Below are 19,190 nucleotides of genomic sequence, written 5' to 3' on the forward strand. Positions count from 1 at the left end.
AGATCCAGTCAACAATCGACTACACGTGGAGTTGGATACGGGGATAAATTAAGTCCAACATGAACGTCCAAATTGATCAATCTCGCAGCATAGGAGCTTTATTTTAAATTATTAGACCAGGAATTAGTCATAAACTCACGTGTCATCCTTATTATCAGACCAGGAATTAGTCAGAAACTCTCCTTATTCACTGTATTCACCAAATCAACCCTTCATTTCTCTCTATATATACATACAGGTCTTCATCTGCGTAGGAGGAATAAGATAGAATGAATATAGAATACAGCTAATGCAGCTCTTGATCTGTCTGTAAAAATAAATTCAAGCATACCAAGAATAGGATACACAGGATATACAAAAGAGCAGGATGGGTAACGTGCTGCTGCGAAGAGGAGTGGATGGTCATCGTCGGCTAAAGGTCATGAAAACCGACGGATCGGTGATCAAGCTGCGGGGTCCTCTCTGTGTGAAGGAAATACTCATCGATCATCCAAACCATGGGATATTCGAGGCGCCCGTTGGTCGCCCACCACTTGGGATGGGCAGTTTCAGTCGACCACTTCCAGGAAGGACAGGGTTTGTAGGCGGTCATATCTATTATCTCATTCCTCTTGCAGTCCTAGAGGATGAACTCGTCGATTACAACAACGATATGAATAGAGGGCACTTTGCAAGAGCTTCTTCCAGTTTGCGGGCAAAGTGTTGTGCAGACAGCGGCAGAGATTCAATAAAACAAGGAGTTGATGATGTGATTAATAACATTAAAGACGGTGTCAGGATCGTTTCTTCTTCCTACTCCACAGACGGATCAGGGGTGCGGGTAAAGCTTCGAGTTAGAAAAGAAGAGTTGGCTTCACTTCTTTCAGGCAATAATGTCAATATGGTGATGGAAAATGTAATGGTGCGTCCCTTAATCCAACATGTGACTACGCAATCGGCCTTGTCGCGGTGGAAGCCTAGTCTGGATACCATCACCGAACCCCACAGTCCAGTTGGCGATTTATAAACATCTTGAGAGGAGCAGTCTGCAGCATAACTTGTATATTCTTACGGAGCATACTATTGCTGGAATGCCCACAGGGTTTGCTTGTATATATGCTGCAAATGGAATTCAACATTGTAACAGTATTTCCATACCGCACCCATGTAAAATACAAACAGTGTCGCTTGCGACAGCCCATTGAAAACTGTAGCTCCTTGACACAAATTCGAAGTTACCGTTGGTGTAGAAGTAGTTTTTGGTGGAATGAAATTTTTGTTTTCAACTTTGTTTGGATGTATTTTACATATTTGTTTATGAGTATGTGTTTTACAAATTTGTTCGGTATAGTTTGTAAGTATTAAATTTTATACTATTTAAAGTCGTTTAGGGGTTTGTTTTACTGAAGTTAAAAATAAAAGTAGCGTTGATTCTATTGCTTTTGAAAATAAATGTTCAATATTTTTTTGAGTGGATGATAGGTGAAGCTTTTCCTGGAAATTTAGGATTGGAATTCTTTGACTCTCTAAGAAAGATTCAGTAATATATATTTTACACTTCTTCAAAAATATGGGATAAAAAAAATGAATTAGGAAAAAGATTCTGAAACATTAACCTCTCATGTTTTAAGATTTTATAAATACCTTCTCTCTATAATAATTTAAAAATAATGTATCAAATATTTTAATATCACATAATAGGTCTAAATGCCAAAGTGAAATCTAATAATATCAGTGACAAAATTTGAAAGGTAAACAATAAAATTCTGAATATCAAAAATTAGCTTTCAATGATCTCTGCGTACCAGAAATTTAATCTATGCAGCCCTAAATAATATTAAAACCACTTATATACATTGACACCATCTAGCTATCTCATCTTAATTTATTCAATAATAAAAGTCCTAAATAATATTAAAACCACTCGTAGACATTGACCCGTCTAGCTATCTAATCTTAATTTATTCAATAATAACAGGAATAGGAACCAACAAACTGGCCATCATTGAAAATTGATTTCACTAATCAAATCCAGCCCCAATACTCACTGCTCACCGTTTTAAATAAAAATATTAATTTCCTTTTTTAATATTTTAAATACCTAAACAAAGCTCAGTTAATAAAACATTTGTAGTAGGTTTTAAACTGATAACTTCAACAACGCCATGGCATGAGATCGTCCTTTCTGTTATAAATGATATCGTAACCTGTGCTACAAATTATTATTGCAACTTGAGATAACGGTTGAGCGAGTTATATGGTATACGATAATAGCGTAATTAGTAATATCTTTTTAATAAAAGCTAGCTTATTGATACCTCCAGCATTGTTCCTATCTACATCACAGGATGTAGAAAATATGCAGAGATCTAGCAATGAGATGCAATTTATCATAATAGTGTATTTAGTAATATTTGAAAGAGAGAATTAAAGGTGAGCTAAATTTAAAATGTTTGTGGAATGACTTGTTCTGAGGTTTAATTAAATTTAACGCAGTTTTGATTAAATCTAATCTTTCGGATTTTTATTTGAGTGTATTTTCAACTTATAAGGATTTTTATTGTTTAAGCAGATTCTCAGATATGCTCGATCTTCTCTTCATATTAGGTGTTCTCCAAGTTTTTGTTTTCAGCTTGTAGTGTTTTGTGGATTTTGTATTTGTATAAAGGTGATTTTATTAGTGCAGTATGCCAAGGATATGGACAGCATAAAACTTGATGTTTAGATTATATGTGATGTTTTTTTTTCTTTAGACGGACTTATAAGGTCATATCTCATAAACATATGCATATGTACTTTATTGTGACCCTTTATATTCCTTGTATAATATAGTAGTTTTGATATAAGTAATTATTATTGACTACATCCCACATCATATATAATTATATATAAATGTTATGTTAATAAAAAATTCATAAAATTAATAAATAATTAATTAAAAAGAAATATTATTTCACATACCAAATTAACATAATAATTATCTCCTAATTTAAATAAATTCATGTCTTAAAATAACTCTAATAAATTATATTAAACATATCCATTTAGATTACTCTAATAAATTATATGAAGAATATTCATTTAGATTAATTAATTTAACTTAATCATAAAACATAAGTGTTTTTTATACGGTTATTATAAAATGAAGTTTTTAAGGATCTATTATGATTTAAGAGATTTGAGTACAACCCTTATCATAAATAATCATATATAATTATATATATAAATGTTATGTTAATAAGAAATCATAAAATTAATAAATAATCAATTAAAAAGAAATATTATTTCACGTACCAAATTAACAATAAATAATTATCAACTAATTTAATTAAATTCATCTCTTAAATAACTCTAATAAATTATATTAATAATATTCACTTAGATTACCCTAATAAATTATATTAATAATATTCACTTAGATTATTTAATCTAACTTAATCATTAAACATAAGTGTTTGTTATACATTTATTATAAAATGGAGTTTTTAAGGATCTATTATGATTTAATAGATTTGACTACAACCCTTATCATAAATAATTATTAATAAATAATCAAATAAAAAGAAATATTATTCACATGTCAAATTAACATAAATAATTATCTCATAGTTTAATTAATTTATATCTTAATAAATCCTCATATATTATATTAAGAATCATAATTAAAATTCTACGAGTTGACTTCAAAACATTCCCCATATCTATCAATTTATATATTCTTGCATTTTCCTTGCCGTAATCCACACAAATATTCTGGAGAACCCTAATCCATCGGAAATCTTCTCAAGAATTTGGACGAAATCTTCTCAAGAATCTGGGCATTCCCTTGAAGACGTACTCACATAAAAGTCCGAAACATTGGGTTTAATAAAAATTCACAGGTTATTCCACAAACATTTTAGTAATATTTTTTTATATATATATAAAATTTAATTGATTGATATACATTTTGATGAGATTATGCCTTTTTTAATTGAAATTATATTATTAAATATATAAATAAATTCAATATTCATAATTTTTTTTACAACATTCTAATTTTATAAACTACACAAGTTTAATTTACAATTTTAACTAATTATTACTACATTTCAAATAAAATTAATTAGACATCATACACCATAAAAACCAAAACATATACAATTAACCAAAAATCGTACAAATTAAGAAAAAACAAAATATATATCAAAATTAAACTACATTTATAATGTCGTTCAACATTTCCGTGCTGATCGTTTTGGATTGATAGTGATTGGGTGTAATGAACCTGTCTACATGAAATAAACTTACCAAATATTTTTTTTTTTCCATTTATATCAATCCCTGTTCAACCTCATACGTGCTTATTAAATATTACATGTTAATCTTACTAATATTCCTAATACTACATACAACATTCTAGAAATATCAAAGGGTATTGTTTTGCGTTATCGAAAAATCTTTCCGGTGGATAGCTTATTTGTGATGTCTTTATTGTTGGTGTTGTCTACTATTAACATCTAGCTTTGGAATTTAATGACCACCAGCTCTGTCACGTGATGGGGTATGGTCAGAGTACACTTTGACTTCGCACCCTCGGGCTTCTCCCCTCATCGACGGTGTGGATGTATGGATGCCCATCCGAGGGCTGTGCTGGTTCGATGTACTCCACCCTTGGTTATCTGGTAGCGTGGAGTCACCCATACCATTTGAACAAGGCTTGCTTTGGCTCTGTCTGTTCTCCTTGGCGCTGAATCATCCAGAACTCCTTCGCGTCGAATGAATCTAGATGGACCATGGATATCGCTGAGCTCCAGACTTTATTCGACCTGGTTATTAGAGCATTCATCTTCTGGTGAGAGTTTAACCATGCAATTTCTTCAACTCATCGAATTTTTCCTCCTTTCAGGTTATCTTTAGTTTTTGTCCACATCTCTGATAGATTTTATTTGCTTGTCTTTGTTTAATTATTGAAGGGTCATGATACCGGCCTCCAGAAATCACCTGAGAATTCTGGATGATGCTCCCTAGGTCCTACCTCTTCTGTGTTGTCTAACAGGTAAGTTTCATGGAATAATTCTCCTGATGGTTATCGATTTTTGGATCTATTGAAAGATTTCCCATTCTGGTTGTTGAAAGGAAAGGGTTCTTCCATTTTATTTTAAAATGGCCCTCTGGCCCAAGTCTTTATGACTCCTATTTCGTTTATTGTATCAGATTTATGGCGAATTCTATACGCCAGTCAGGGTTACTCTACTCTTTTCAGGGTTTATGAAATTTTGCTCTCAAAATTTTCCTCAGGACCATAGCCCTGGTTATCCTGGCGCATTGTTAAATTTGACATGCCCTCGGGCTTGCTTTTAATTTGCTATTACGCTGTGTATTACATTTATTTAAAAAGAGGACTGTTCTGGTTATAAACCCTGGGTTGAATCCCTGTGGCTTACTACAGTTTTATTTATTAGCTAAGCACAATTTCGTATATTCATTTTCCAGTTTTCTGTTAAGGTCCTTGAGACCTGAGTATATGTTAAGTTTTTAAATGCATGCCAATTTTTCTCGAGCGTTGCGGCTCCTCTTTATGCATTAATGTTCTAACCCCTTCAGGGTTCCTTCGGTTATAAAAATTCCTATGGTTATACTGTGTAATTATATGCTCAGTTTTTTATTCCATGGAACGCTATTGTATGTACTACGTGTTTTTCATGAGATTCTGGGTAAGCAATCTCAGCCACAATTAGAATGGTTTAAACTTTAGCAGGTCTTGATGATTATTGGCATTTGCTTTCGGGTCTAGCCCTATGATGCTACTAAACTTTTGTGCGTACAACATTTACATTTTCTCTTAAGCTTAAATCCGCTCCTCAGAGCTCTACTTATGTTATTATCTAATTTTATCATGAATGCTTCGCCTTCGCATGTTTATAAAGCTACAAGTTTCACTCTGATGTCAATGTTATTTAGCTACATGGTTTGCGTCGCTATCATATATTAATATTGCTGCACGCATGTAGGGAAAGAAGGGTTCTGGATGTGGATTCATTATGCATGCGTAAAACTGTTTTGCCTCTCAACATATTCTTTAAAATAATTCATAAATGTCTCTCTGTTGATTGTGCTCTGAGGGGATTGAATCTACTCTCTAGATTTTCCTGCATTTCTTTGTGTCCAGGCATAATTAAGGAAAGGGCTCCTAAACAGTCATACCGTTAATTATTATATGGATTCTTGTATACTACATGGATAGTCTTTGCTAAGTCTGAGTCTGCTATAATTTTCTTGATCTTTTTGCATTTAATTCAAGGATAATTTTTCCTACAGACTTTTGTTGCAGTGATTTCCATTTCTTAAATAAGAAGAAAAATAACTCTTCTCAGACTACCAACTCTTACATTTGTATAGATAATTCATAAGAGGACACCCATCTCTCCTCTTGTATTTCTTCTACGATTCACTGTAGAGAAAAACCTTCCACATCTCTTTTAACAGAAATATGATACATTACAAAGTTCACACAACAGTTTTTGCTCATGCTCTTTTAATTTTCTTGACTCGTAAGCTATCACTTTCCATTCTTGCACTAACACACCTCCTACCCCTTCCTTACTTGTGTCCGTGCATACCACATAATCTTTACTAGGATCGACTATGCTTAGAATGGGTGCGGTGGTAAGTAGATGTTTAAGTTGTTCGAAACTTTTTTGACATTCAGGGGTCCACCTAAAGGTTCTTCCCTTTTTCTGTAAGGAAGTGATTGGATAAGCTACTCTCGAAAATCCTTCTACAAACCGTCTGTAATAACCTACTAGCCCCATGAAGGATCTGATGTCTGCCACATCCTTTGGTACCGGCCATTCCATTATGGTCCTTATCTTTTCGGGATCCACTGCGATCCATTATTTAGTGATTATATGCCCCAAATATTGTATTTGTTCCTTAAAGAATTCACATTTGTTGAACTTAGTGTATAATTGGTGTTCTCAGAGGGTTTGCAATACTAATCTGAGGTGCTCCTAGTGCTCCTCCATAGTTCGAGAATATATCAGTATATCATCAATAAAAATCAGCACAAACTTATCCAAATACTGATGAAATATGTTGTTCATTAGACACATAAAGGTTGCAGGGATGTTGGTTAACCCAAAGGGTAACACCACAAACTCATAATGGCCATATCGTGTTCTAAAAGTTGTTTTAGCTATGTCTTCCTCTTTAATCCTGATTTGGTGATACCCTGATCGCAAATCAATCTTTGAGAATATTGTTGCTCCTTTTACTTGATCAAACAGTTCATCAATACGGGGTAGAGGATACTTATTTTGATCGTCAATTTATTGAATTGGCGATAATCCATACACATGTGACGAGTCCCGTATTTCTTCTTAACAAACAACACTGAGGCTCCCCATGGTGACACACTGGGGCGAATGTAGTTTTTGTCTAACAGCTCCTATAATTGCATTTTTAACTCTGTCAATTCTGGTGTGCTCATTCTATAGGGTGCTCGAGACACTGGGGCTACTCCTCGCACCAATTCGATGGTAAAATCTATGTTTCTCTTGGGTGGCAGTCCGGGAATCTCTTCCGGAAACACATCAGCAAATTCTTGTATCACAGGAATGTTCTCCAATGTGGCTGTTTTATTTTTCAAGTTGGCATAACCCACTTGGATGGCATAAATCTGACATCCTTTCCTAATGCATTTTGCTAACTGTGAGGTGGTTATTTGCTGAATCTGCACTAGCCGCTTAATTCCCTGCATCTCTTGCTTTGTTCCAAGCTCATCTTTATAACAGATAGTCTTAGTTTTACAGTTAATTATGGACCAGTGTTTTTCTAACCAGTCCATACCAATCAGTACATCATACGAACCAAGGGGAAGCACATTTAAATATGTTGTCACTGGCTGTCTTGCTATCTTTAAAGGGCAGTTATTAACCTTAGCAAGCACTTGTCTCTTTGCCCTTGTTGCCAGTTGTACTAGCCAAGGGTCCTTAAATTTAACAGGTTGCAATTTACAATGCTCCACAACCATAGGACTAATATAACTTAACATAGCTCCAGGATCAATTAAAATAGTTACAACAAGATCTAAGAGTTTACCTTCAAATTCCACCATGGTCGGCTCATACTCTGCTTGACGATCTTCCAGGGTAGCATTAATCTTTGGTAAACTCTGTCCTACATCGCCAACTGTAGATGCTTCATAGATCTGGGAAACATGTTCGGTTCCTTTTTGTTGAGGGCAGTTTTTTACGTAATGAGGTCCACCACAGCCCCAACATTGCACTGGAGGCCTTGTTGTCCCTTCGTTGTCTATTTTTCCAGGTTTTTCACTGGTTCTGGACTTAATGGGGGGCTTTAATCAGAGCGGATTCTTCTGTATGTTTTTGTTGTTTTGCCCCTTGGAGAATCCTTTGTTACCACCACCTCAATTACCTTTAGTATTTCTAGCCAGTTTGCTGCTTTTCTTATCAACCCATTTCTTACCCAAGATTTCTCCCTTCTGCTTGCTTTTCTGGTAGCAAATTCGGGCTTTACGTATGGCCTCGTCCATCGTCTTTGGGTTGTCAAACTCAATTCTTTCCCTCATGTTCAAAGGTAAACTACTGACGAACCTCTGTACTTTAGCCTTTTCCTCTCAGATATAAGGCACATAACGGAGCAATGAAGTAAAATGAGTGATAAATTCATCCATAGTTTGTTGTCCCAGTCGCAGGTCATGGAATTCTCTTGCTTTTTCATCATAGAAACGTTCGGTCAGGTATCTTTCCTTAAAGTATTTTTGAAATTTTTCCCAAGTTATATTCTGTTCACTTACTCCTCTTACCATCTTAACTTCTTCCCACCATAGGGTGGCTTTTCCCTGTAATTGGAGAATGGATAACCATGCCTTGAGGTTGTGATCATATTCATATAGCTGGAAATATTTGTTCATATTAATCAACCACGCCTCGGCTGCTTCCTCTTGTTCTCCGTCAAAGTGTGGCGGTTTGATCTTATGGAACTCCCCTTGCAACTCTATCCGTTGCCTTTTTTATGTCTGTTGCTCGGAAGCATTATCAGATCGTTCCTCCTCCCTTCCTTCTGACTCTTCTGGTTCTGTGTGGTGATTCTGCTCCTCTGACACCCTTTGCTACTCAGTGCTGGGATTCAGCGGTTGCTGATTCTGCTTGTCAGATAGGCTCTTTATGATCCTCTCCTGCTCCATGGTTAACCTCGCGTTATCCTCCTGCAATTGGGCCATTTCATTTTTCAACTCCTGTACTGTCTCTAAAATTGCGAGATTTGCATTGCGAGCCTCCTCTCTAAGCTGTACCCATAATTTGGTGTTATTTTCAGCACCGGGTGCAGGTCCCTGACCCACCACAAACCTACGTGATGCACTATCTGCTCTTCTCATATTGTCGGTCCTCTGTTTTCCTGTACTTAACATAAGAAAAGTAACAGAAAAAGAGTCAACGCATTAACTGTTTTTCTTTAACTGCTCAATAGAGATGAAAATAAAATGTATGCACTTTATCCGTTTCATTTCCCGGAGGCCACATTTTTTGAAACCTTGCTCTGATACCACTTGTAATGAACCCGTCTACATGAAATAAACTTACCAAATTTTTTTTTTTTTACATTTATATCAATCCCTGTTCAACCTCATACGTGCTTATTAAATATTACATGTTAACCTTACTAATTTTCCTAATACTACATACGACATTATGGAAATATCAAAGGGTATTGTTTTGCGTTGTCGGAAAATCTTTCCGGTGGATAGCTTATTTGGTGATGTCTTTATTGTTGGCGTTGTCTACTATTAACATCTGGCTTTGGAATTTAATGACCACCGGCTCTGTCACATGATGGGGTATGGTCAGAGTACACTCTGACTTTGCACCCCTCGGGCATCTCCCCTCATCGACGATGTGGATGTATGGATGCCCATCCGAGGGCTGTGTTTGTTCGATGTACTCCACCCTTGGTTATCTGGTAGCGTGGAGTCACTCATACCATTTGCACAAGGCTTGCTTTGGCTCTGTCTCTTCTCCTTGGCGCTGAATCATCCAGAACTCCTTCGTGTCGAATGAATCCAGATGGACCATGGATACCGCCGAGCTTCGGACTATATTTGACCTAGTTATTACAACATTCATCTTCTGGTGAGAGTTTAACCATGCAATTTCTTCAACTCATTGAATTTTTCCTCCTTTCAGGTTATCTTTAGTTTTTGTCCACATCTCTGATAGTTCTCTTGCTTGTCTTTGTTTAATGATTGAAGGGTCATGATGTCGGCCTCCAGAAATCACCCGAGGATTCTGGACGATGCTCCCCAGGTCCTACCTCTTCTATGCTGGCTAATGGGTAAGTTTCATGGAATACTTCTCCTGATGGTTATCGATTTCTGGATCTATTGAAAGATTTCCCATTCTGGTTGTTGAAAGGAAAGGGTCCTTCCATTGTAGTTTAAATGGCCGTCCAACCCAAGTATTTATGACCCCTATTTCGTTTATTGTATCAGATTGATGGCGAATTATATATGCCAGTCAAGGTTACTCTTCTCTTTTCAGGGTTTATGAAATTTTGCTCTCAGAATTTTCCTCAAGACCGTAGCCCTGGTTATCCTGGCACATTGTTGAATTTGACATGCCCTTGGGCTTGCTCTTTAATTTGCTATTATGTTGTGTATTACATTTAATTAAAAAGATGATTGTTCTGGGTATAAACCCTGGGTTGAATCCCATTCTCGCTTATTTCAGTTTTATTTACTAGCTAAGCATAATTTCATATCTTCATTCTCCAGTTTTCTGTTAAGGTCCTTGAGACCTGAGTATAAGTTAAGTTTTAATTGCATGCCAATTCTGCTTGTGCGTTGCAGCTCCTCTTTATGCATTAATGTTCTAACCCCTCCAGGGTTTCTTGGGTTATAAAAATTCCTATGGTAATACTTTGTAATTATATGCTCAGTTTTTGATTCCATGGAACGCTATTGTATGTACTACGTGTTTTTCATGAGATTCTGGGTAAGCAACCTCCAGCACAGTTAAAATGGTTTAAACTTTAGCAGGTGTTGATGATTCTTGGCATTTGCTTTCGGGTCTTTCCCTATGATGCTACTAAACTTTTGTGCGTACAACATTTACATTTTCTCTTAAGCTTAAGTCCGCTCCTCAGAGCTCTATTTGTGTTATTATCTAATTTTATCATGAATGCTTTGCCTTTGTATGTTTATAGAGCTACAAGTTTCGCTCTGGTATCAATGTTATATAGCTACATGATTTGCGTCGCTATCATATATTAATATAGCTGCATGCATGTAGGGAAAGAAAGGGTTCTGGATTTGGATTCGTTATGCTTGCGGAAATTGTTTTGCCACTCAGCATATTCTTTAAAATCTTTCATAAATGTCTCTCCGTTGGTTGTGCTCCGAGGGTTTGAATCTACTCTCTAGATTTTCCTGCATTTCTTTGTGTTCAGGCATAATTAAGGAAAGAGCTCCTAAACGGTCATTCCGTTAATTATTATATGGATTCTTGTCTACTACATGGACAGTCTTTGCTAATTCTGAGTCTGCTATAATTTTCTTGAGCTTTCTACATTTAATTTATGGATAATTTTTCCTACAGACTTCTGTTGTAGTGATTTCCATTTCTTAAATAAGAAGAAAAATAACTCTTCTCAGACTACCAACTCTTACATTTGTATAGATAATTCATAACAGGACACCCATCTCTCCTCTCGTATTTCTTCTACGATTCACTGTAGTGAAAAACCTTCCACATCTCTTTTAACAGAAATATGATACATTATAAAGTTCACACAGCAGTTTTCCCTCAAAGGTTTCTTTACGTACCTGGTTCTTCAGCTGGTAAAGATCTTCTTGAAGGCTCACCCGAACTTGGGGCTTCTGCTGCCTCTCAACCGCCCGACCATGAGATTCGTCTTTCAGGACCAGAATCTCCCCCCTTGCTTACTTGCTAGACAACAGTCTTCCACAAGTTACTTGCACAATGTGCAGGGCTATCTGATCATCACCAGACTTAGCCTTCTCTCATTTTCTTTTTTTTCTCTGCCTGTCCCTACAGCACAGATTTTCCTCCCCTCCCCTCCTTTTCTCTAGAAACTCTTCCAGTTAGGGGAGGTAGTTAGGGTTGCCCTCACAGCAACTATCTTTTTTCCTCAAGAGGAAAACTTCCTCCTTGAGAAGTTACCAACTTTTAAAGAAAACATTTCTTATCTCTCATAATAATAACAAATATTATTAAATTTCAAACAGATAATAATAGCAGATTCAGTTTATATTTACCACAGTAACCAAATATTTACATTTTTTCCCGGGGCATTACATTGGGTGCTTTCTTAAGACACCCCTTGATATTAAGTTACATGTTCTTGCAATACATAAATGACATCCACATTCCCAGTCTTCAGATAAACAAGACAGCGAGGAATTTTCTACCTCTATGTAAATGACCTCTGTTGTGTACATAGTGGAAATGAAATAGACAGCGAGGAGTTTTCTAGCGCTATGTAAACAACCTCTGTCGTGTACATAGTGGAAATGAAATAAAGAACGTCCCTTGAAGTGTTAGGTTTATGGGTATGATCAAAGTAATCAGATTATTGGGATTCACTTCGCTGCACACTTTCAAAATGATGGGAACGTATGTTTCGGTTATGCTCAGGAACTTCTTTGTCGATTTTCCATTTTTTCCCATCATTAATTTTGCCCTATGTAAAAATGCATTTAGTGTCAAATTACGTACATGTATGTGGTTGCAACTATAAATTCTTTTTAGGTTGCAGTTTTCTGATGTTGAAATGGGTGAAGTTTCGGTGAATCAAGTGTGGTTTCGGTGATTAGTTTGCACTGGTTTTTGATGCGAGTTGTTTTTAGTGCAATTTTTTAGAAAAAAGTTTGGTGGGTTTTTCCAGTCTAATTTCCCTAAAATCCGACAGGGATTTATTGAAATTACAAGCTTGATGGGTAACCCCTACATAATCGAAGCACCCTAGGGGTTTTTGAGGGTGCTAAATTTTTGAGTGCGCTAAATCCATATATACAGTGAAAAAAACAATTTAAATAACACTAATCAAAATTTACCTCAAATTTTTCCGCGGGATTCGAAAGTCCAAAAATTCGCACTAAAGAGAACTCCTTTATGATAGTCTAAAAAATCGCACTAAAGACAACTTTATGATATGGGGAAGTTCGCATTGCGGAATTTCCCGCACTTGATTCACTACTTCCACGATCGGCCTCTTTGGATCTCATAGATATATAATACGACCCGGCCAAATGTTGTTGTGATATTAATCTTATTGTCTGCTAAGTGTTATAGTTGGTTCAGTTTTACTTCAGTTTAGTCGATTTTCACTCCAGTTATTTAATATTGATATTTTCTATGTATTCTATTTAACTATTTTGAATATTGAAAAAAACAACCTCTGCTCCACTATTTTTCTTCATTTTTTTTTCTAGTATCAGAACTTTAAGTCGCAAGAGACTCCACAAAAAGTTATGCTTCAAACATTTTTGGGCTGGCCTAAAAAAGCAATGTGTGTGAGAGGGAGAGCAAAAGGTGCGAAATCAATACATCGATTATACAACTGTCAAGAGAGCCAATTGAAAACCAATTACGGCACTTTCGCATCTCAACCAACCAAGAAGAAACTGCCCAAAATTGACACAACCATGCCCTGAAGGAGTGCGTAAAATTGCCCATAAAAACCCATCGGAGCTACGCAAATCACAAATATTTTTTGGAGCATAACACGTTTTATCAAGGGCTCACCTAACTCAAAATTTCAAAGGTGCATAAGTCGTTTTATCAAGGTGCAAAACAACAAACGAATTTCAAAGTCTAAAAGCTTTAATGTTTCAAAGGCTACACGTTTTTTGGATTCAAAGGCTTCACATTTTATTTAAAGTTTTATAAACGGCAAAACCCAAAACGATTTTATTTGATTCATGAATTATTGGGTTTTGAAGAATTCATGAAATATTACGTTTTATAGGGAAGTACAAGGTTTTCCATGGGATGCTCTTTTTTTTCCTTTTTCTTTTTTAAGGAAAGCATAAGATTTTCAAAATGGGTTTTGTCATTCTCAATTTTTTTTTTAATTTAAAATTACTATATTAAAAAAGGGGTGTTTTATTTTTTAATATATATTTTTTTTTAAGTCTTGAAAATGGGATAGTAAAAATGCTCACACATTCACATTAAAAAATATATTTTTTTGAGTGTTTTTTACAGATCTCAATTTTTCTTGATAAAAATTATGAGTTTTGGTCTTTAAGAATAAAGACGTTTCTACAAGTCCGAGTGTGTTGGGATACACTTCAAAACACCTGTGTAGAGCCAACCCAAGAAGCATGGCCATCTATGACCAATAATTAGAGGAATGCGGCTATTGAACTCAAAAAGAAAGAGCACGGAGCCAAATGTTGGATACATAACTCAGTCGATGACTCTACCTTTGACAAGATAACCTGCACATCAATAACAAAGGAAGCTTGGGATATTTTGAAAATTGTGTATCAAGGTAATGATATAGTGAAGACTCTTAAATTGCAGACATTAAGAGCTCAGTTTGAAACTCTGAAGATGAGTGACACAGAGAATGTGGATTAGTTTATGACTAGAGTCATGGGAATAGTCAATTAGATCAAACTCATTGGTGAAACCATTATAGATCAAAAGATTGTTGAAAAATTCCTGCAAAGCTTGCCTAAGAAATATGACATGGTTGTAACAACCATTTTCGAATCCAAAGACTTTACAACTTTCTTAGCAGAACAATTGATTGGATCACAATTGGCACACAAAACACGACTCAACTTGGCAGAAGATTCCATGGAACAATCTTTCAAATAACAACTCTCTCTTGGTAGAGGGAGAAGCAGAAGATAAAGAGGCAACAACAAGCGAGGTAGAGGTAGATCATAACATCATCATGCAGCAGAGCAATGGAGACCTCCACAAACCCAAACATAGAGAAGCAGAACATGGAGCAAATCTAACGTTCAATGTTATTACTACAAGAAATCTGGGCATTATGAACATGAATGAAAAATAAAGCACTTAGATCAACAAAGAGGTAGTGTCCACCTCTCCAACAATGAAGGAGAATCCTTTGAGACAATGTTTCTCTCTTGCCATCTATCTAAAGACACTCATAGTAAGGACCTTTGGTTGTTGGATAGTGGTTGCAACAATCATATGACATGTAACAAAAATGCACTTTCTTAACTTGATGCTTCCATAACATCATAAATTACTCTTGGAGATCATTCTTGTATTAAAGTTGAAGGAAAATGTATTGTCCCTATTCTTACCAAACAAAATGAGTAGAAATACATACATGATGTTTATTATGTTCTACATCTGAAGTTTAACCTCATAAGTGTAGATCAATTAATGGAACATGGTTAAGATGTAATATTCCAAGGTAACACATGTTATATCTATGACAAACCTCCAAATAGAATAATGATAGAAAAGGTTAAAAAAAACAAGAATAGGATGTTTCCTTTGACTCTTAGAAGTCGAAGTCTTTCCCAGTCTCTTACCCACAATGTGTCAAGAATAGATGAGTCTGAGCTATGACTTTATAGGTATGGACACATCCCATTCAAGAGTTTAAGTCTGCTTTAGAAACATTTAATGGTCATTGGTCTCCCTGTTATGAATGAAAAAAATTGTAATTGTAAAATTTGTGTTCTAGCCAAGCACAAAAGAGATAACTTTCCCACATCTTCCTCTAGAGCAAAAGAGCCTTTAGATCTAGTCCATGCAAATATATGTGGCCCAATGTAGACACATTCCATTGGTGGTAGTCTTTATTTTCTTACCTTCATTGATGATTATAGCAAGAAGATATGGTTGTATTTTCTCAAAAATAAATCAGATACATTCTCAATGTTCAAAGAATTCAAAGTAGAAGCATGAAAGTAGAGTGGAAAACCTTTAAAAGTCCTTAGGTCAGATAGAGGCGGAGAATACAGTTCCGGCGAGTTCAAATCTTTTTGCCAACAACAAGGAATCCTAATGAAGAACACAACAAGATATACTCCTTAGCGGAATGGAGTAGCAGAAGGAAAAGTTATTCAATCATGAACATGTCCAGATGTATGCTTCGTGAGAAGAAATTGTCAAATGACTATTGGTATGAAGTTGTTTTAACAGTTGTATGTTCTCAACAGATCTCCAACAACCAGTCTCCAAGATATAGTACCTCAAAAAGCATGGGATGGTAAAAAGGTAAATGTATCTCACTTTAAATATTTTGGATCAGTAGCTTTTGCACATATTGTTGAGCAACTAAGAAAGAAGCTTGATGATAGAAGTGAAAGATGTATTTTCATAGGCTATAGTGATCAGTCAAAGGCCTATAGACTTTACAATCTAGTTACCAAGAATTTTGTTTTAAGCATATTGTTTTACATTAGAATACGTCTATTGTGGGCCTTGCCCAAGTTGGATTGTAAACTCCGAAATATAAACAAAATCTGACCACTAATATGCCATAAGAACATCACAATAATATTGTCAAAAATATTACTCAGACTAAGAGAGAAAACATAGCAAAACAAAGGGAGATAGACAAAGTACAAAAATTCTGGAAAAACTGAAGTTCTGAAAATGGCAGAAAGAGATAGGAATGTCTCTCGTTTAGATCTCAAAATAGCCTTGGCCACAAATGATACCATCGACTCTATATTCATAAACCATATGACCATTGGAGAGAGCCACACCGCACTTGGAAAGCGTGTCTGCCTCTAGGTTTTGTTCCCGGTATACATGCTGAAATGACACATAAGGTAAGGAAGACTTCAAGTCTCGGATTCGTTGCATCCAATTACATGGAGGAGGGACATCCAAATCACTCCTACCATGTATCCACTGAATTATAGAGAGGGATTCGCCAATTTTCTCAGCCTTCTCAATGCTTATCCAAGAGACACGCTGAAGAGCACCCCATAAATAAATCATCTATGCCTTGCAATTCTCTCCAAACCCACCAAACCAAAAAAAATGATATAGAGAAGAGGGATCGATACAAAGATATACACCACACCCACATCTTCCCATTAAAGATGGTTGTCAAAGTAACATATGGGGAATATACCATCCAAATCAACCAAAGTGACTCATCGAGAGGGAGACCTAGGATGCCATGGACCAATTTCATTGAATTATGCGACAATCTTGAGGTCCACCATCTTGATATGTGGGACTTTACCCTAAAAAATGAGGTTGTTCCTAGCTCGCCAAATCCCCCAAAATGTATAAAATGGGACATCCCTGTAAGGCCTAGCATGTTGGGCCCATGATATTAGAGAATCTGTAATAGAAAATATTTCACAAGTGACATTTACTCTAAGGAGATCAGAGACCTCCTCCCAAATAACACGCGAAAAAAGGACATTTCACAAAGAGGTCACAGTAGTCCTCCCCATCTAATTTGCAAAGAATGCATATACCACGACTAATAAATCCCACTTCTTTTTCCCCTATCAGCATTACCCAATGCAATGAGTGCTAAGTGCATAATTCAATACCATGAGAAATTGGTAATTTCGACTAATGCTCAAGGGATATGGGTCATGCATTAATACCATATTGTATGTAATAATAATAACCAAAATGATATTTCATATGTTGTATTATGAAAGATGGCCAAATATTTAAATAAAGAGTCAAGGAAACTCTAAATGAATAGTTCACAAAGCACAATACTTTTAATATTTCGAAAATTTTAATTATTAATCTTTGAAATGTATGAAAAATAACAATATTGTTAATTTATATATTATTTAATTTTAAGAAAAGACAAAAAAAATCACCTTTTTCACCTTTAGAAATGATTTTTTTCTTCGTCTAAAGGAATAAAACTTATCATAATGAAATGGTCAATTATACCATGAATTATATCATAATTGATTTAATTATGAATTAATATTAGGGTTTTATTTGTACGTTAAGGTTTAAGGTGCAGAGCTAGAAATATACAATTTTATATGTGAATTAGGGATGGATTTGTATTTGTATATATGCTTACAGTTTTAATATATACAATCATATATGTGCATTAGCCATGGATTTATATTTTTATATCTGCTTGTAGCTTACCTTAGTTAGGCAAAGTAAGCAGAGTATAATTTTTTTAAATATTTATTATTTTAACATGATTTTGATATAAAAGGTTATTACAGTTATAAATAAATAATTTTGAATTAAATAGGTATAAAAGTATTTTTCAATTTAGAAACTTCACAACTTTGGTAATAAAAATGACATTTTTTATTAAAGGTAGGAGTTATTTAGAAATATTAAAAAAATGTTGCCACACAATGTTTATTTTAGTGTAAAAATAAATTTAAATTGACTTTTTAAGTACCATGTTGAATATAATCTTTGTATATTTTGATAAGTGATGCATACCAAGCCTCTTCTTCACATGGGGTTGACTAAAAAACACAACAAATAAACACTCAACAACAAATTTACAATTTTAATCATTTTTTAACCAAATTTTAAATACAATTAATTAAAAATGTATGTGGAAAAATCCAAAATTTAAATTTAAATTATATTTTAAACTATATTTTATTACGATTTTTATTCAAATTCAATACAATAAAAACAATTAACTACAATTAAAATTTACTATATATATCCAATAAAAGTAACAATTTATTTTTTAGTTGAGATTGATTTAAAAACATTATTTATTTATGAGTGGAGATTTGCATAGTTATTCATATTGTCAAAAATCTTTTTACACAACTCACATCCAAAAAATTTTGACATTTTTTTTTTTCTAATGTTTCATACAAAAAGTGAATCAAATGAATTTGGTTTTCTTTGCTATTTTTTCATCTTGTTTGAAAATAGATTTAATCTAATAAAAAATATGCTATCACTCTTAGTGTGGCAGCGTTTGATTCAAATAAAATTATGTTAATAACAACAATAAAGAAAATTATATTATTAGTCTCATGGTCACACATTTTGACTCGTCTGTGATTTTTATAATTTTAAGGTGTTTTATTCGTTATAAAATAAAATAATAATGATTTAATTAAAATTGGTTAAATAGCATATTTTTAATTATTTCATCATCATGTTGGAAGGGCAGAGGAAACAAAATAAAAATTCACACATAAAACACGAGTTGCTGCTCTTCTATTGATCACACAAAACACGATGCTTACAATGAAACCAGTGAAGGGT

The 19,190-nt window shown here is 34.6% G+C and overlaps 1 protein-coding gene across 1 annotated transcript; it reads left to right on the plus strand.

Moving 5' to 3' along the window:
- Positions 1-367: 367 nt before the first annotated feature.
- On the plus strand, positions 368-1,006 carry LOC149163334 (uncharacterized). Its single transcript, XM_089429088.1, has one exon. It carries the CDS (start codon positions 368-370, stop codon positions 1,004-1,006), a length of 639 nt encoding a protein of 212 aa, XP_089285214.1.
- Positions 1,007-19,190: the final 18,184 nt, after the last annotated feature.

Source organism: Pinus tabuliformis, chromosome 5_1 (genome assembly GCF_031772625.1).
Source record: "Pinus tabuliformis cultivar Carrire ecotype Pingquan chromosome 5_1, CPIR1, whole genome shotgun sequence".
In the NCBI taxonomy this organism is placed as follows: Eukaryota; Viridiplantae; Streptophyta; class Pinopsida; order Pinales; family Pinaceae; genus Pinus; species Pinus tabuliformis.